This window comes from Hyla sarda, chromosome 8 (genome assembly GCF_029499605.1).
Source record: "Hyla sarda isolate aHylSar1 chromosome 8, aHylSar1.hap1, whole genome shotgun sequence".
Taxonomy (NCBI): domain Eukaryota; kingdom Metazoa; phylum Chordata; class Amphibia; order Anura; family Hylidae; genus Hyla; species Hyla sarda.
The window spans coordinates 218225588-218246082 of NC_079196.1; the positions used below are offsets into that span (position 1 = coordinate 218225588).

At 47.2% G+C, this 20495-nt stretch overlaps 1 protein-coding gene across 1 annotated transcript in view; it reads left to right on the forward strand.

Annotated features, from left to right (window-relative positions):
- Nucleotides 1-19262, forward strand: part of AXIN1 (axin 1) — a 52511-nt gene extending 33249 nt beyond the window's left edge. Inside the window, exons 3-7 of the mRNA XM_056536686.1 lie at nucleotides 3939-4115; nucleotides 5466-5711; nucleotides 8065-8172; nucleotides 16704-16868; nucleotides 18671-19262. Of these exons, the coding sequence (XP_056392661.1) occupies nucleotides 3939-4115; nucleotides 5466-5711; nucleotides 8065-8172; nucleotides 16704-16868; nucleotides 18671-18797 (823 nt within the window). The 3' untranslated portion in view covers nucleotides 18798-19262. The remainder of the gene's footprint in view (nucleotides 1-3938; nucleotides 4116-5465; nucleotides 5712-8064; nucleotides 8173-16703; nucleotides 16869-18670) is intronic.
- Nucleotides 19263-20495: the final 1233 nt, after the last annotated feature.

Consider the following 20495-nt stretch of genomic DNA (forward strand, 5'->3'; position numbering starts at 1 on the left):
GGAAACACGTTGAGTTGTCTACATATAATTGTAGTATACAAAAGGATATCTGTACAAGAGGCACTAACTAGTGTCATGATATCACAGGGTTCACTTTAGTGGTGTAATTTTATGCAATTTACAGTAAAAGTTATGTTTTAATATGCACTTCCCTATCTTCTATTTTATTCATATATTTTGCTGGGAATTAAGATTCTAATTTTGGACCTTCTGTGTGGTCCTACGTATACACAGTTTGGTTGAAGTACATGGCTGTGCAAGCAGGATCATATTGGGTCATTTCAGTCCTTTCATTGCAAACGCTGAATGTCTCCGTTCGTTGACATCGAGCAACAGATCCCCAGTAGTAAATGTTACTAAATGATCAATATAATGAATTAAAGGACAAGTCTCATGATCAAAAACGTATCCCCTATCCGAAGGAAAGTGGATACGTTTTAGATTGCGGGGAGACCGAGCGCTGGGGGCCTCTGCGACCTCCTGTTTGTAGGCCCGTTTTCTCTAGCATAGCAGCGCGCCACGACTCCCGCCTGAAGCGGAGACCTCCATGCCCCCTCCATATAGCTCTATGGGAGAGCCGAAGATTTCCGAACAGCTATCCCATAGAACTTTATGGAGAGGGCATGGCAGCCTCCGTTTCTGGCGGGAGTTGTGACGCGCTGCTATGCTAGAGCACTGGGGCTCCAGAAAGCAGATTGCGGGGGGCCCCAACTCTCGGACCCCCTGCGATCTTAAACTTATCCCCTATTCTTCGGATCATGATCATGAGACTTGTCCTTTAAAGGGGTTCTCCAGGAAACTGAACTTTGCAGACGCTTGTCCCCTATCCACAGGTAGAAAATGAAGACAAAAAGAAAACCACACAAGAAACCCCCCCCCCCATAATTACCTGTTCCCAGGGTCCGCGCTACTTCTGGCTTCTGCAGCGTCCTGCGCTGTTGCTGTTCGCTGCACAATGACGAGTGACATCACCGTCAGTGCGCACAGTGACAGCGCAGGACACCGCCGGAGCCAGAAGTAGCGCGGACCCTGGGAAAAGGTAATTATAGAACCGGGGATGGGGGAGGCAATAGGGCGGTGGCGGTCTCTGGGCAGGGGGGGTTGGGGGGGCAGCGGCAGTGATGGTTGGACTCAGGAGGACCCCAGGACAGGCAGGGGGAGAGAAGCAGGTGGCGGCGGCGGTCTCTGGCCCTGCAAAAGCCGCTGCAGTTCATTCATTTAAAGCATCCGCTTTAAATCCTTGATCTGCAGCAGCCTCTGCAGGCCGGGGGGGGGGGGGGGGGGTGTTGGGGCCGAATAGCCGATAATTTATACCGATATTCCGGTATAAGTTATCGACCTGAAAGGTCACAGATTATCGGTATCGGCCCTAAAAGATAAATATTGGTCGATCCCTAATTCCTAGGAGTGTTGCGATGCCGTGGGGATGTGAACACAGGCCTTGGTCCATCCACACGTTAAGCAGAAAAGATACAAAAAAAAATCCCTCTGGGCGCTACTTCTCCAAATGGAATCACACAGAAGAAGATATATAGTAAAGTTGTTCTTTATTTACCATCGACTCGTTTCCGGTGTACACCCTTCCTCAGATTGGCCAATCTAAGGGTGTATACCCGAAACGCGTCATTGGTAAGTAAAGAACAACTTTTACTATATACTTCTGTGTGATTCTATTTGGAGAGGTAGCGCCTAGAGGTATTTTTTTTGTATCTTTTCTGCTTCTGTCCACAGCTGCCCGACTGCTGGGACCCCAGGCGATCTTCTGTACAGGCCCCCGGCTGCTGCAGCCCTCACATATTCCTGGACGGACACAAATGACAGTCCATTCAGCCAATCACCGGCTGAGGCAGGACATTGGTGCATCCAGCAATTGGCTGAGCTGGCAACTACTTGTGTCCGTCCCGGAAATTGAGGGCTGGAGCGCACCGGAGGACAGTAAGTAGTCGGGGTCCCATGCTGGAGATCACGGGGGTCCGTCCGGCCTTGTCCTTTGGATAGGGATTACTGAATAAAAAGTTGTCTGTTTTTAAGGCCGATACATTTTCCATGCAATGATACATTTGTAACAAAACTTTTTGTGCTGCTGCTGTTACCTTAGGGGTACGTTCATACTCGGGAAATTTTGTGCGGATTCCCTGTAGTGTGAACGGGGCCTTAGATTGTCTAGACTGGATAAGATTAGAACGGACCTTCAGCGGTGAGAAGTCTTAGGTCTTCACTGTCCACACTGTTTAATTTCAGTGACAGCAAACAAAGGTCTTTAATAGGGAGGAAATTTAACCACAAAGTACATAAAAAAATTTCCAATTTTGGAGTAAATAGTGTCCCAGAATCCCGCTGCCTGTACAGTAACCCCCCGACATGCGATGCTTTTATATGTCGGGGCCATCGCATTAACTGCTATCCGACTGCGCAAAATGCTTAAGCTGCCGTCGGATAGCAGTTTAAGCATCCCGGGCAGGTTCACTTACCTATCGCCGCTGCTCCGGGTCCACTTCGCGATCCTCCGGCGTCTTCTGCATCTTCTCCAGGGTCCGGGCCTCGCTTTCCGGCATCGTTATTACGTACCAACGCACGCCGCGCCGGCGCAGCAACATAACGTCACCAGAAAGTGAGGCCTGGACCCTGCAGAAGATGCAGAAGAAGCCGGAGGATCCCGAAGAAGACACCGGAGCAGCGGGACAGCATCGGGAGCCCCTGGGACAGCATCGGGAGCGGTGAGGACGTGGTCCGGAGCGGCGGGGACAGGTGAGTATTAAATGCACTTTTTACATTGCACGAATCCCTCATACGATGGATTCGACAAACGATGGGTCGTTTGGAACGAATTACCATCGTATGTTGAGGGACCACTGTATTTATTCCTTACTGCTAGGGATCGACCGATATTGATTTTTTTAGAGCCGATACCGATAACCTGTGACCTTTCAGGCCGATAGCCGATAACTTATACCAATATGCCGTGCATTTTAATTCCCTCCCCAAATATCCTTGGTAAGTGCGCGTGTGTGCGAGTATACCCTGCAGAAGCTGCTGCAGATTAATGATTTAAAGCGGGCACTTTAAATCAATTAGGGATCGACCGATATCGATATTTTTAGGGCCGATACCAATAATCTGTCATCTTTCAGGCTGATAGCCGATAACTTATACCGATATTCTGGTATAAGTTATCGGCTATTTCAACCCCCGGCGGGGCAGAAGCCATTGCAGATCAATGATTTAAAGCGGGATTTTGCGGTGCCAGAGACCACCGCTGCTGCCCGCTTCTCTCCCCCTTCTGGCTTTGTGCGCTCTGCAATGAAGAGTGACGTCCTCAACGCGACGTCTCCATCAGTGGCCCGGCGCACAGTGACAGCGCGTTGAGGACGTCACTCTTCATTGCGCAGCGTACAGCAACAGCGCACTACGCCGCAGGAGGCAGAAGTAGCGCGGACCCCGGGAACAAGTAATTCTAACACGAGGATGGGGGGGAGGCAATGGTGCGCCGGCGGTCTCTGGGCAGGGGGAGGCATTGGGGCAGCAGTGGTGGTTGGACTCAGGATCCCAGGACAGGCAGGGGGAGAGAAGCGGGTAGCGGCGGGGGTCTCTGTCCCCGCAAAAACCGATGCAGTTCATTGATTTAAAGCGCCCGCATTATCGGCAAGGTAATTGCCGATACCGATAACTTAGAAAAATGTGAATATCGGCCGATAATATTGGCCAAACCGATAATCGGTCGATCCCTACTTACTGCATATGGTTTGGGCAGCATGAAACAGGTCACAGGTCCCCTATTAACTATAGATCACTTCTAAATAAGTAAAGTTTTGCAGACTTACGATGTACGCCCGAGGCTGGATCTGCATTTATTGGGATTACAGAATAGGGAACGTGTTTATTGCTATGTAAGGATTTCCAGGATGTCTCTTAAATCCCGTAATTCCTTTTTCTTTCAGTGGTAAAGTCAGCATGTTGGCAAAGAGGAACGCAAAGAAAGTGGATTCCGGGAAGCTCGAGGGCGCCAACCACGAGATGCCTGTGGTCCCGGACGATGCCGAGAGAACCCAGAAGATAATGCAGTGGATAATGGAAGGAGAGAAGGAGATCAGCCGACACAAGAAAACCGTCCATAGGTCAGTGATGGGTTAAACCAGCATGTGAGCTTCATGGAGACTTCTACTGATGCACTGCATTGTGGGAGATGTAAACCCATGCCACTCTGATCACTGTCTATGGTACCGTTTCCCAACCAGGGTGCCTACATTGTTGCAAAACTACAACTCTCAGCATGCCCGGACAGCCTTTGGCTGTCTGGGCATGCTGGGAGTTGTAGTTTTGCAATAGTATGAGCCTCCCAAGTTGAAAAACACTGCCTTAAAGGGGTACTCCTGTGGAAAACTTTTATTTTTTTTTTAAATCAACTGGTGCCAGAAAGTTACAGATTTGTAAATTACTTCTATTAAAAAAAAAAAATCTTAATCCTTCCAGTACTTTTAGGGCTGTATGCTACAGAAGAAATGCTTTAAAGGGGTTATGCAGGAAAAAACTTTTTTTATATATATCAACTGGCTCCGGAAAGTTAAACAGATTAGTAAATTACTTCTATTAAAAAATCTTAATCCTTTCAGTACTTATGAGCTTCTGAAGTTAAGATTGTTCTTTTCTGTCTAAGTGCTCTCTGATGACACCTGTCTCGGGAACCGCCCAGTTTAGAAGATGTTTGCTATGGGGATTTGGTTCTAAACTGGGCGTTTCCCAAGACACGTGTCATCAGAGAGCACTTAGACAGAAAAGAACAACCTTAACTTCAGAAGCTGATAAGTACTGAAAGGATTAAGATTTTTTAACAGAAGTAATTTACAAATCTGTTTAACTTTCTGGAGCCAGTTGATATATATAAACAAAAAAAAGTTTTTTACTGGAATACCCCTTTAATTTTTGGATTTCTCTTCTGCCATGACCACAGTGCTCTCTGCTGACATCTCTGCTCATTTTAGGAACTGTCCAGAGTAGCATATGTTTGCTATGGGGATTTTCTCCTGCTCTGGACAGTTCCTAAAATGGACAGAGGTGTCAGCAGAGAGCACTGTGCTCATGACAGAAGAGAAATCCAAACATTACAACATTTCCACTGTAGTATACAGCCCCTAAAAAGTACTGGAAGGATTAAGATTTTTTTTTTTATAGAAAAAACTTTCTGGCACCAGTTGATTTAAAAATAAATAAATAAGCAATTGCTAGTGTAACTTTTGGCAGTCGGGGAATGCTGGGAGTTATAGTTTTGCAACAGTGGGAGGCTTCCTGGTTGGGTAACAGTACAGCGCTCATCCATTTCAGGCACAGTCCTGTAGACAAAGGCTGTCCGGGCATGCTGGGAGTTGTAGTTTTGTTACATCTATATCCTTTTCTGCTGCATGTGATTGTACGGACCATACAGATTCCTCAGGTTCTAACACTCTTCTCTGTTGCCCTCATTCCCGCAGCTCATCAGGTGCCAAGAAGCAGTCCGCTCATGACGTGCCTAGACCACTTTCCATAGAACGGCCCGGTGCAGTCCATCCCTGGGTCAGCGCCCAGCTACGCAATGTGGTGCAGCCCTCTCACCCCTTTGTCCAGGACCCCACCATGCCGCCCAATCCTGCCCCCAATCCACTGACGCAGCTGGAAGAGGCCCGCCGGCGGCTGGAAGAGGAGGAGAAAAAAGCTGGAAAAATGCAAGTGAAGCAAAGGTATCGAGCAACTTACTGCTTTATCCAACATTTAATGGGGTTTTTTTTTATCTGACTTGATATGTTGCCAGTATTTGCCATCACTTTTTGAACATGGGGAGGGGGGGGGGGGAGGTTCTGACCTCCATTGATCCTGAGAACGGGCAGCGGTGCTGATTCAGGGTTTCATCCATTTGTATGTTTTCCTTGCTTAGTGGCATCTGGACCACCCGCTGTGCAGGGAGCGGCATCCGCATACATTTCTATAGCAGACTCCTTTGTGTCATCTCTGTTGTTCCTCCTAGAAATGTTAATGACACAGACAGCTGGGCTATACCGGCATCTGTCACGGTCAGCAGTGACGTGACAGTGTTTAGTGATGTGCCCCATAGTAGTCAGCTGGGCATTCCCTGTTTTACTTTTTAAAGTATTTTCAATATTACCCCCTTAAAGGGGTACTCTGGTGTAAAACTTTTTTTTAAAGCAACTGGTGCCAGAAAGTTACAGATTTGTAAATTACTTCTATTAAAAAATCTTTACCCATCCAGTACTTTTTAGCAGCTGTATGCTACAGAGGAATTTTTTAGCTTTTTGAATTTCTTTTTTTGTCTTATCAGTGCTCTCTGCTGATACCTCTGTACGTATCAGGAACTGTCCAGAGCAGATAAGGTTTGCAATGGGGATTTTCTCCTACTCTGGACAGTTCCTGACATGGACAGAGGTGTCAGCAGAGATCACTGTGGACAAGACAAAAAAGAAATTCAAAAAGCAAAGAATTTCCTCTGTAACATACAGCTGCTAAGAAGTACTGGAAGGATTAAGATTTTTAAATAGAAGTAATATACAAATCTGTTTAACTTTCTGGCACCAGTTCATTTAAAAAAAAAAAAAAAAAGTGGAGTGCCGAAAACACTGATCAATGCTGTGCAAATGCTCAGCATGGTTCAGCGTTGGCAATCGAAAGATTACATGGAAAGTTGAGAGTCCACTGTATGTTAAGCTGATCCTGGTCCACAAAGAAATTGCATTTAGGCCTCTTCCATAGAGCCCATAGTTACAAGGATTTACAGTGGTCCCTTAAGTTACAATATTGTTTCAAGGACGGCCAGTGTATGTTGAGGCCATTGTATGTTGGGGCCAGAACTCTATGGAAACCAGTTAATTGGTACTAAAGCACCAAAATATCATCCAAGTATAAGAGTGAGGATTAAAGAAAAAGTAGATAACTAATAGAGATAAAGCAAATCCTTACATATAAAAGTAATAAAGATCTGCTGGGAGCTGTAATCACTGTCTATGTAGAGGACAGGAGCTTCTTCAGGGTCATGTACAGTACACAGTGTCCTAAAAAAAAAATAACATTGAGCCGCCCTCACCTGGTGTCCAAAGGAGCAGCTAACCCTGGTACAGGTAAAGAGTACAGAACATGCAATACCTCCGTGTACTGTAGGGGGCATTACCAGACAGCCAGTCAGTGCATGCACTTCAGTAATACAGGTAAAGAGTACAGAACATGTGATACCTCCCTGTACTGTAGGGGGCACTACCAGACACCAGTCAGTGCATACACTTCAGTAATACAGGTAAAGAGTACAGAACATGTAATACCTCCCTGTACTGTAGGGGGCGCTACCAGACACCAGTCAGTACATGCACTTCAGTAATACAGGTAAGGAATAGTACAGAACATGTAATACCTCCCTGTACTGTAGTGGGCGCTACCAGACACCAGTCAGTGCATACACTTCAGTAATACAGTTTTACCAGTGAATGCCCAATCTGATTGGTCAGATCTTCCAGGCCATTGACCGGTATCACAGATCTGGACTGTCTGTACATTGTATGTTGGGTATGTTTTCAGTTTGCAGTAGTCCAGAAAAGACCATTGTATGCTAAAAATATTGTATGTTGAGGCCATTGTAAGTTGAGGGATCACTAGTAGATTACTGCCATTTTTTACCCCTAGCAATTCAGTCCTTTATAGTCCTGCACATTGTCCTCTTTTATGGCCCAATCCAACCATTGAAGCTGCAAAGCCGAGGTAATTCTGGTTTTTAGGTCCAGAGGTTTCAGTAAGAAAATGAAATGTTGTACTGGAGATTATTGTAGAAGGAGCAGTCATCCCAGGAGGGGGTTAAATAGGCATGGTCCCTACCTATGAGCAGAGCCTCTTGTGCATGTCTTGCCATGATTAGATGTAATTATTACGAGTTAGTTCTGTTGAAGCCGTGGTGGATGGATGTAGTAGTCTCTTGTCTGTGGCTCTCCAACTGGTGCATGCTGGGAGTTGTAGTTTTGCATTAGCTGGGTCGCCGCAGATAGGAGGTCTCTGATGCAGAAGGATATTTTCTAACCTATGAGGGTTGTTCTCTAGGTATGTTCAAGAGGTTATCCAACGGGGGCGCTCCTCTGTCAGGCCACCGTATATCCCACTGCTGAATGTGGTACCAGCGGTCTCCGACATGGACCTCTCAGAGTCACAGTATGTGCCGCTCTTCTTTTCCGTGTGTCAGTTTGTCTAGTAATGAATCCTATCACGTAGCGGCCCCTATATGTGCGTCTCCCCCCTCAGTTACTTGTCTCCCCCCTCCTCGCTGTTTATTAATCCTTAGTCCCCCTTGTCTGGAGGATATGTAGAAATTTTGTTGTGTTGCACATCATGTAAAGGAACATTATCTCTTGCATTGGTAGGATGTGCTATGAATTTTTTATTCAGGGGTCTGTGAAGAGCAGAAATGATGGGAGTTGTAGCTCTGTTGGGACTGCTCATCTATGCATTTCACTTAACTCCATTCAACTGGATATAGTATCATTAGGCATAAATACCTTGCCTTGTGGTCCAGGGACCACCACCTGTGGAGAACAGGACTCACTTAGTAAGGTGGTGCTCCTATGTAGAGAACATGGACCCCTGACTCACTTAGTAAGGTGGTGCTCCTATGTAGAGAACATGGCCCCTGACTCACTTAGTAAGGTGGTGCTTCTATGTAGAGAACATGGACCCCTGACTCACTTAGTAAGGTGGTGCTCCTATGTAGAGAACATGGACCCCTGACTCACTTAGTAAGGTGGTGCTCCTATGTAGAGAACATGGCCCCTGACTCACTTAGTAAGATGGTGCTCCTATGTAGAGAACATGGCCCCTGACTCACTTAGTAAGGTGGTGCTCCTATGTAGAGAACATGGCCCCTGACTCACTTAGTAAGATGGTGCTCCTATGTAGAGAACATGGCCCCTGACTCACTTAGTAAGGTGGTGCTCCTATGTAGAGAACATGGACCCCTGACTCTCTTAGTAAGGTGGTGCTCCTATGTAGAGAACATGGACCCCTGACTCACTTAGTAAGGTGGTGCTCCTATGTAGAGAACATGGCCCCTGACTCACTTAGTAAGATGGTGCTTCTATGTAGAGAACATGGCCCCTGACTCACTTAGTAAGGTGGTGCTTCTATGTAGAGAACATGGCCCCTGACTCACTTAGTAAGGTGGTGCTCCTATGTAGAGAACATGGCCCCTGACTCACTTAGTAAGGTGGTGCTCCTATGTAGAGAACATGGCCCCTGACTCACTTAGTAAGGTGGTGCTCCTATGTAGAGAACATGGCCCCTGACTCACTTAGAAAGATGGTGCTCCTATGTAGAGAACATGGACCCCTGACTCACTTAGTAAGGTGGTGCTTCTATATAGAGAACATGGACCCCTGACTCACTTAGTAAGGTGGTGCTCCTATGTAGAGAACATGGCCCCTGACTCACTTAGTAAGATGGTGCTTCTATGTAGAGAACATGGCCCCTGACTCACTTAGTAAGGTGGTGCTTCTATGTAGAGAACATGGCCCCTGACTTACTTAGTAAGGTGGTGCTTCTATGTAGAGAACATGGCCCCTGACTCACTTAGTAAGGTGGTGCTTCTATGTAGAGAACATGGCCCCTGACTCACTTAGTAAGGTGGTGCTCCTATGTAGAGAACATGGACCCCTGACTCACTTAGTAAGGTGGTGCTCCTATGTAGAGAACATGGCCCCTGACTCACTTAGTAAGGTGGTGCTCCTATGTAGAGAACATGGCCCCTGACTCACTTAGTAAGGTGGTGCTTCTATGTAGAGAACATGGACCCCTGACTCACTTAGTAAGGTGGTGCTTCTATGTAGAGAACATGGCCCCTGACTCACTTAGTAAGGTGGTGCTCCTATGTAGAGAACATGGCCCCTGACTCACTTAGTAAGGTGGTGCTCCTATGTAGAGAACATGGCCCCTGACTCACTTAGTAAGATGGTGCTTCTATGTAGAGAACATGGCCCCTGACTCACTTAGTAAGGTGGTGCTTCTATGTAGAGAACATGGCCCCTGACTCACTTAGTAAGGTGGTGATCCTATGTAGAGAACATGGCCCCTGACTCACTTAGTAAGGTGGTGCTCCTATGTAGAGAACATGGCCCCTGACTCACTTAGTAAGGTGGTGCTCCTATGTAGAGAACATGGCCCCTGACTCACTTAGTAAGGTGGTGCTCCTATGTAGAGAACATGGCCCCTGACTCCCTTAGTAAGGTGGTGCTCCTATGTAGAGAACATGGACCCCTGACTCACTTAGTAAGGTGGTGCTCCTATGTAGAGAACATGGCCCCTGACTCACTTAGTAAGGTGGTATTCCTATGTAGAGAACATGGCCCCTGACTCACTTAGTAAGGTGGTATTCCTATGTAGAGAACATGGCCCCTGACTCACCTAGTAAGGTGGTGCTCCTATGCAGAGAACATGGCCCCTGACTCACTTAGTAAGGTGGTTCTCCTATGTAGAGAACATGGCCCCTGACTCACTTAGTAAGGTGGTGCTCCTATGTAGAGAACATGGCCCCTGACTCACTTAGTAAGGTGGTGCTCCTATGTAGAGAACATGGATCCCTGACTCACTTAGTAAGGTGGTTCTCCTATGTAGAGAACATGGCCCCTGACTCACCTAGTAAGGTGGTGCTCCTATGCAGAGAACATGGCCCCTGACTCACTTAGTAAGGTGGTTCTCCTATGTAGAGAGCATGGACCCCTGACCCACTTAGTAAGGTGGTGCTTCTATGTAGAGAACATGGCCCCTGACTCACTTAGTAAGGTGGTGCTCCTATGTAGAGAACATGGCCCCTGACTCACTTAGTAAGGTGGTGCTCCTATGTAGAGAACATGGACCCCTGACTCACTTAGTAAGATGGTGCTTCTATGTAGAGAACATGGACCCCTGACCCACTTAGTAAGGTGGTGCTTCTATGTAGAGAACATGGCCCCTGACTCACTTAGTAAGGTGGTGCTTCTATGTAGAGAACATGGCCCCTGACTCACTTAGTAAGGTGGTGCTCCTATGTAGAGAACATGGATCCCTGACTCACTTAGTAAGGTGGTGCTCCTATGTAGAGAGCATGGACCCCTGACTCACTTAGTAAGATGGTGCTCCTATGTAGAGAACATGGACCCCTGACTCACTTAGTAAGGTGGTGCTCCTATGTAGAGAACATGGCCCCTGACTCACTTAGTAAGGTGGTGCTTCTATGTAGAGAACATGGCCCCTGACTCACTTAGTAAGGTGGTGCTCCTATGTAGAGAACATGGATCCCTGACTCACTTAGTAAGGTGGTGCTTCTATGTAGAGAACATGGACCCCTGACTCACTTAGTAAGGTGGTGCTCCTATGCAGAGAACATGGACCCCTGACTCGCTTAGTAAGGTGGTGCTCCTATGTAGAGAACATGGCCCCTGACTCACTTAGTAAGGTGGTGCTCCTATGTAGAGAACATGGCCCCTGACTCACTTAGTAAGGTGGTGCTCCTATGTAGAGAACATGGCCCCTGACTCACTTAGGAAGGTGGTGCTTCTATGTAGAGAACATGGACCCCTGACTCACTTAGTAAGGTGGTGATCATATGTAGAGAACATGGCCCCCTGACTCACTTAGTAAGGTGGTGCTTCTATGTAGAGAACATGGCCCCCTGACTCACTTAGTAAGGTGGTGCTCCTATGTAGAGAACATGGCCCCTGACTCACTTAGTAAGGTGGTGCTCCTATGTAGAGAACATGGACCCCTGACTCACTTAGTAAGGTGGTGCTTCTATGTAGAGAACATGGCCCCTGACTCACTTAGTAAGGTGGTGCTCCTATGTAGAGAACATGGCCCCTGACTCGCTTAGTAAGATGGTGCTCCTATGTAGAGAACATGGATCCCTGACTCACTTAGTAAGGTGGTGCTCCTATGTAGAGAACATGGCCCCTGACTCACTTAGTAAGGTGGTGCTCCTATGTAGAGAACATGGCCCCTGACTCACTTAGTAAGGTGGTGCTCCTATGTAGAGAACATGGCCCCTGACTCTCTTAGTAAGATGGTGCTCCTATGTAGAGAGCATGGCCCCCTGACTCACTTAGTAAGGTGGTGCTCCTATGTAGAGAACATGGACCCCTGACTCACTTAGTAAGGTGGTGCTCCTATGTAGAGAACTTGGACCCCTGACTCACTTAGTAAGGTGGTGCTCCTATGTAGAGAACATGGCCCCTGACTCTCTTAGTAAGATGGTGCTCCTATGTAGAGAACATGGATCCCTGACTCACTTAGTAAGGTGGTGCTCCTATGTAGAGAACATGGCCCCTGACTCTCTTAGTAAGATGGTGCTCCTATGTAGAGAACATGGCCCCCTGACTCACTTAGTAAGGTGGTGCTCCTATGTAGAGAACATGGCCCCTGACTCACTTAGTAAGGTGGTGCTTCTATGTAGAGAACATGGCCCCTGACTCACTTAGTAAGGTGGTGCTCCTATGTAGAGAACATGGCCCCTGACTCACTTAGTAAGATGGTGCTCCTATATAGAGAGAGCATGGACCCCTGACTCACTTAGTAAGGTGGTGCTCCTATATAGAGAGCATGGACCCCTGACTCACTTAGTAAGATGGTGCTCCTATGTAGAGAACATGGACCCTGACTCACTTAGTAAGGTGGTGCTCCTATATAGAGAGCATGGACCCCTGACTCACTTAGTAAGGTGGTGCTCCTATGTAGAGAACATGGACCCCTGACTCACTTAGTAAGGTGGTGCTCATATGTAGAGAACATGGACCCCTGACTCACTTAGTAAGGTGGTGCTCCTATGTAGAGAACATGGACCCCTGACTCACTTAGTAAGGTGGTGCTCCTATGTAGAGAACATGGCCCCCTGACTCACTTAGTAAGGTGGTGCTCCTATGTAGAGAACATGGACCCCTGACTCATTTAGTAAGGTGGTGCTCCTATGTAGAGAACATGGCCCCCTGACTCACTTAGTAAGGTGGTGCTCCTATGTAGAGAACATGGCCCCCTGACTCACTTAGTAAGGTGGTGCTCCTATGTAGAGAACATGGACCCCTGACTCACTTAGTAAGGTGGTGCTTCTATGTAGAGAACATGGCCCCTGACTCACTTAGTAAGGTGGTGCTTCTATGTAGAGAACATGGCCCCTGACTCACTTAGTAAGGTGGTGCTCCTATGTAGAGAACATGGCCCCTGACTCACTTAGTAAGATGGTGCTTCTATGTAGAGAACATGGACCCCTGACCCACTTAGTAAGGTGGTGCTCCTATGTAGAGAACATGGCCCCTGACTCACTTAGTAAGGTGGTGCTTCTATGTAGAGAACATGGCCCCTGACTCACTTAGTAAGGTGGTGCTTCTATGTAGAGAACATGGACCCCTGACTCACTTAGTAAGGTGGTGCTTCTATGTAGAGAACATGGCCCCTGACTCACTTAGTAAGGTGGTGCTCCTATGTAGAGAACATGGACCCCTGACTCACTTAGTAAGGTGGTGCTTCTATGTAGAGAACATGGTCCCTGACTCACTTAGTAAGGTGGTGCTCCTATGTAGAGAACATGGACCCCTGACTCACTTAGTAAGGTGGTGCTCCTATGTAGAGAACATGGACCCCTGACTCACTTAGTAAGGTGGTGATCCTATGTAGAGAACATGGCCCCCTGACTCACTTAGTAAGGTGGTGCTCCTATGTAGAGAACATGGACCCCTGACTCACTTAGTAAGGTGGTGCTCCTATGTAGAGAACATGGACCCCTGACTCACTTAGTAAGGTGGTGCTCCTATGTAGAGAACATGGCCCCTGACTCACTTAGTAAGGTGGTGCTCCTATGTAGAGAACATGGACCCCTGACTCACTTAGTAAGGTGGTGCTCCTATGTAGAGAACATGGACCCCTGACTCACTTAGTAAGGTGGTGCTCCTATGTAGAGAACATGGACCCCTGACTCACTTAGTAAGGTGGTGCTTCTATGTAGAGAACATGGCCCCTGACTCACTTAGTAAGGTGGTGCTCCTATGTAGAGAACATGGACCCCTGACTCACTTAGTAAGGTGGTGCTCCTATGTAGAGAACATGGCCCCTGACTCAGGAAGTGGTGCACCTATGTGGAGATCATGGGAACACATGTCCCCTAACCAAGGCTCAAGTCCTGCAGCAATGCATTGGAAAGGAGTTCCTGCACTTATTCCACAGCAGGAATTCAGTTTCTCTTAGGAGTCCTGCAGGACCAGCCCTTAAAGGGTTATCCAGGAAAAAACTATTTTTTTTCAAATATCTACTGGCACCAGAAAGTTTAAACAGATTTGTAAATTACTTCTATTGAAAAATCTTAATCCTTTCAGTACTTATGAGCTACTGAAGTTGAGTTGTTGTTTTCTGTCTAAGTCTTCTCTGATGACACCTGTCTCGGGAACTGTCCAGAGTAGAAGAAAATCCCCATAGCAAACCTCTTCTACTCTGCAGTTCCCGAGGCAACCAGAGATGTCAGCAGAGAGCACTGTTGCCAGACAGAAAAGAACAACTCAACTGCAGCAGCTGATAATTATTGGAAGAATTAAGATTTTTTAATAGAAGTAATATACAAATCTGTTGAACTTTCTGGAGCCAGTTGATATAAAAAAAAAAAAAAAAAAAAAAAATTTTTTCCTGGAATACACATTTTAAATGAACTTTTTTTCTTTTTTTTCCCCTCCCAGGACTTGATCCCTGCCCCTTACTTGGTTGTGGTGCACCTATGTAGAGAACATGGGTCCCCTCACCCTCCTAGTAAGGCGGTACAACACTGTGGAGAACATGTTCACTTACCTACCTGGGTAGCTAGTGCACCTATGGGGAGAACATGTCCCCTTACCCACCTAGTAAGGCACCCATATATACGACCTCTCCATTTATTCATTCTGTATGGCCGCCCCACCATCCCCCATGTTTGTTGGGGGGACATGTGACCTCTATCAGATGTTGTAACCTCTCCTATAACCTGTATGTAAAAGGTTAAAATACCCCTTTAACACTTTGCATCACCAGCTGACAGAGCACCTTGTTGGTTTACCCAGGAATTATTTTTAGGTGGTGTCCGCTCTCATTGTATGATGTGGGGTAACATCTACCCCCCCTTAATCCTTGGCGAGCTCATCGGGGGGTCCATTGCATTCACAGCCTCCCCCAGTCTTGTATTTCCTCCTCGTACACACGGAGATGAAACTTGAGCAGTAATCTAAATACAGGGCCATGGGGTGCCCCAGCCCCATCACCTCTGCAGCCAGCGGAGCGTGGTTACCCGGCAACGGTGCAGAAACAATAGCAAATAATGGAACATTCCTCCTCCGTAGGAAGTACTCGGCGTTCCATAAAAAGTCGTCTTTTTTTTTATGACTGCTTCGTTGCTTTATCTGCTGAACGTTTCCCGCAGATCTCACCGTGACTGTAGAGAACCTCAATTTAAATTTTTTTTTTGCGTTTTGTTAAATTAGGTTCAATATGGAAATTAGGTTCAATATGACATTGGTGCCAAGAAATTCCCTGATAGGCCTCTTTCACTCCCTAGACCAGTTGACTGCAGTTTTGGACCTCCAGCTGTTGCAAAAGTACAACTCCCAGCATGCCCGAACAGCCTTCGGCTGTCCGGGCATGCTGGGAGTTGTACTTTTTGCAACAGCTGGAGGCACACAAAGGATACACTGGCAGCCTTCGGCTGTCCGGGCATGCTGGGAGTTGTACTTTGTGCAACAGCTGGAGGCACACAAAGGAAACACTGGCAGCCTTATGCTGTCCGGGCATGCTGGGCGTTGTACTTTTTGCAACAACTGGAGGCACACAAAGGAAACACTGGCAGCCTTATGCTGTCCGGGCATGCTGGAAGTTGTACTTTGTACAACAGCTGGAGGCACACAAAGGAAACCCTGGCAGCCTTATGCTGTCCGGGCATGCTGGGAGTTGTACTTTGTGCAACAGCTGGAGGCACACAAAGGAAACACTGGCAGCCTTCGGCTGTCCGGGCATGCTGGGAGTTGTACTTTGTGCAACAGCTGGAGGCACACAAAGGAAACCCTGGCAGCCTTCGGCTGTCCGGGCATGCTGGGAGTTGTACTTTGTGCAACAGCTGGAGGCACACAAAGGAAACACTGGCAGCCTTATGCTGTCCGGGCATGCGGGGAGTTGTACTTTTTGGAACAGTCGGAGGCACGGAGATTCAAAAAGGCCATTAGCACTACGTGGCCTTTCTGGATAAGGAATATGCAAAGCAGCTCATCACACCCCCCTTCTCAGGTAGCATACCCTAAGATCAGCTCTGGCTCCAGTTACGAAGTCTCAGAAACTGATTGGAATTTACCAGAAGGGAAAAAGACGCATCTGCAGACAGCTGTTTCGGGGTGTTTGCCCCTCGTCAGGACAGAGCAGGGTGTTCGGACTTGGCTGTGGTGAGAGGCCTTAAGACTCAACTGCTCTGTACTGACGAGGGGCAAACACCCCGCTGATCTTAGGGCTGCTGCCTGAGAAGGGAGTGTGATCAGCTGCTCTGCATATTCCTTTATATATATATATATATATCTATCTGTTATAATTATAATACACTCGGTCCCGATTGACACATGAGCCGACAGGTCAGTAATGAGGAAGAATTCCAGAATATATAGAATTAATAGTTTACATTCACTTTCTTCGTCATCTGATATATATATATTTTTTATTCCTTTTGCCAGGATAAAGCCACAGAAGAAAGACAGCAGAAGCTCCGGACCAGGGGACAACGTTGTGGTGGCTTACTATTTCTGTGGAGAACCCATCCCCTACAGGACCATGGTGAAAGGTCGAGTAGTGACCCTGGGACAATTCAAGGAGCTGCTTACGAAGAAAGGAAATTACAGGTAACGATTATTAGAAAGGCCCTGACTCCCGTTTGGCTTGTTTGAGGGCTGACATAAGAGATGAGCGAACTTACAGTAAATTCGATTCGTCACGAACTTCTCGGCTCAGCAGTTGATGACTTATCCTGCATAAATTAGTTCAGCTTTCCGGTGCTCCGGTGGGCTGGAAAAGGTGGATACATTCCTAGGAAAGAGTCTCCTAGGAATGTATCCACCTTTTCCAGCCCACAGGAGCGCCTGAAAGCTGAACTAATTTATGCAGGATAAGTCATCAACTGCCGAGCCGAGAAGTTCGAGACAAATTGAATTTACATAAGGTGGGATTAGCCCTTTAAAGGAGTAGTGCAGTGAAATATATCCTCAAATAGAAAAGTGTAAAATCCAGCTCCCAAAAAAATGTGATTAAAAGTAGGGATCGGCCGATAATCACGATTTTTGGCATTATCGGTATCGGCAATTACCTTGCCGATAATGCCCCACACCGCGACTGCGCCCCCCCGGACCCACCACACCGACCCACCGCACCGCGTCGCACCCACCGCACCGCGTCGCACCCCCCACCCACCGCGTCGAACCCCCCCCCCCCCCCCGCCGTAGTGCAGGGCGGTATACCGATATGAACAGGATACCGTTTTTTTTCTCCCACGGTATGGATTTTTGCCCATACCGGTCGGGCCCCTCCCCCACCCTCCGAGTCAATAAAAAAAAATTTAAACTTACCCGTAATGGGGGTGGTCCGGGCCATCCATCCTTCCTTCCTGTAGTGTCCGGCGGCATTCCGGGTGGAGGGTGAACCGGTCCGGGCTGTCCTTTTCCGGGGGTCCTCTTCTCCACTCCGGGCAGGCTCCGGCCTAGTACGCTGCATAGACGCCGCTACGCCGTGACGTCAGGTGCTTCACTGCGCACGGCGTCACTGTGCAGCAGCGTCTATGCAGCGTACTAGGCCGGAGCCTGCCCGGAGTGGAGAAGAGCACCCCTGGAGAATGACAGCCCGGACCGGTTCACCCTCCACCCGGAATGCCGCCGGACACTACAGGAAGGATGGATGGCCCGGACCACCCTGACAGGTAGGGGGAGAGAAGCGGGTGGTGGAGGCGGCCTATGGCACCGCAAAAGCCACTGCAGTGCATTGATTTAAAGCGCCCTCTTTAAATCAATGATCTGCAGTGGTGTCGCGGGGGGATAAATAGCCGATAACTTATACTGGGGTATCGGTATAAGTTATCGGCTATCGGCCCTAACCTGCACCGATTATCGGTATCAGCCCTAAAAAAACGGATATCGGTCAATCCCAATTCCAAAAATGTATTAATCATAATTAAAAATGAAATCCAAAATAGGTGATTAAAAGCATAGCAGAAATGCCGACGCATTTCGAACCATATGGTTTAGTCATGGAACTCATGCCATGACGAAGAACCATATGGTTCGAAACGCGTCAACATTTCTGCTATGCTTTTATAATCACCTATTTTGGATTTAATTTCATCTTTAATTATGATTACCGTGCACGTTGGTGGAAACTTCCGCTGTGGAAATTTCGATTCAGGCCTCGGCAGAAAAATTTAACATTGACAAATCTTCCTACAAAATCCGCTGAAAATGCGTTGCCGTCTATGGAGAGGGTGCAATACCAAGCACACCCTGCAGCGGCAGCCATCTGCGGAATCAGGTGGACAATACACCGTGTGACCGTATCCTGATAAAGGATTTTCTGGAGGGCCCTCTACTGGTCGGCCATGGTCCTGCCTGACGAAAACCTTTTTGGTAACCTCTTTCCCTCTTTTATCTTTTTGTTCCAGGTATTACTTCAAGAAAGTAAGCGACGAATTCGATTGCGGAGTGGTATTCGAGGAAGTGCGGGACGATGACTCTATTTTACCAATTTATGAAGAAAAAATTATCGGGAAAGTGGAAAAAATTGACTAGTAATCGGAAGGAGGAAAAAAAAAAAAGGCAAGAGTGTCCGGAATGAAGCCTTGATTTAATATATGCTGGAAAAAGGGTGATTTCACTGTGGTCCCCCTGGCTGTCATACTTAGTGGTACCTGGTTCTACAAAAAAAAACTAAACCTAAAAATATTAACTATACAGGAGTCTCCCGACTACAAGCCGAGGTGCTATCCGAGGTGTGTGGCGCCCCCTCTCTGGAGAGAGCAGTCGGTGTAACGTAGCGGTGTACAGCGGTAATATGAAAGCTGCATATTTTTGATACCTTGAAATAAACGGGAAGATGATTTTCCGACGTCACAGTGCTCTTATGTACATTCAGACAGCGGTGCTGAGGTCACCAGACGTCACCTTTTTTTTGTCAGGTCATTAGTAACACAAGGACATTTACCCCCCAACCCCCCTGCAAAACAAAAAAAAAATTTTTTTTTTTGCAGTTTAAAAAACATTTCCTACATTCCTACATTTGTGACGAATGTAGGAAATGTTTTTTAAACTGCAAAAAAAAAATTTTTTTAATTTTCTTTTTGTCTATTCACATATCTGGTTACGGCAGCGAACACCAGCCTGTATCTCTCCAGTTAATGCAAAACTACAACTCCCAGCATGGCCTGACAGCCATAGGGGCTCGTCAGCTGCAGTGGCCCAGGTTGGCGGATCGGCATGCAGAGGCCACGATGATGAAATGTTGGTACATAAAATAATGTATGATTATGTCTGGCTATTTTAAAAGAAACTTCTTAAAAAGTTTATATAGAAATGTAAGTTCTCTCCATGGAACACTTATGTATTTCCAAATTATTATTATTATTATTATTATTATTTTTCTGTTTTATAAAATTGATCTATTTATGTCTAAAGCCTTATCTTTATATTTGGGGGAGTTACTGCTCGGTACTGGACGTACCGATATTGGGGCAGATTTCCGAATGCCGTCGATAGAAGGTTGTGGCTTGTCTGATTTTTCACACCGAGTTTTGATCAGTTAGGGCAGTGTTTCCCAACCAGGGTGCCTCCAGCTGTTGCAAAACTACAACTCCCAGCATGCCCGGACAGCCAAAGGCTGTCCGGGCATGCTGGGAGTTGTAGTTTTGCAACAGCTGGAGGCACCCTGGTTAGGAAACACGGAATTAGGGTGTCAGTGCTGAGACCCCTGTCGATCAGGAGAACAAGCAGGGAGAAACGCATGCTTAAGAGCTTCGCTCCCCAACTTGAAGCGATCTCCATTCGGAGGCCCCATAATAATTCTATGGGGGGGGGAGGGGGGGCGCACGACTGAGGTGGCTTTAAGTGAAGTGCTCGTTCTCCTGCTCGGAGGTGGGGTTTTTAGGGATTTCATAAAGTTTTTGAAATCGCAAAAATGCACTAAAATTTTGGCGCTGTCAGTGCTTTTTGTCACATTTAAGCGGTTCCCTTTCAAGCCACACCTCCTTACCATTGATTGTGACGAGGCGTATAGGGGGCCATGTTTAAAACACACTAAGGGATTGTTTACACTACGGAATTTCGACACGCGAAATTGCGTTCGGGAATTCCGCGGTGTGACCCTTTGTATTGGCGTGCACGGGTCTTCTGCAGACCCATTCACACTGCGGAATTTCAACATCGGGGAACAGGTTTCGTTCTTTCGGCAGGAATCCGCGCGCACTGCATTGCCATAAACGATGACGACACGGG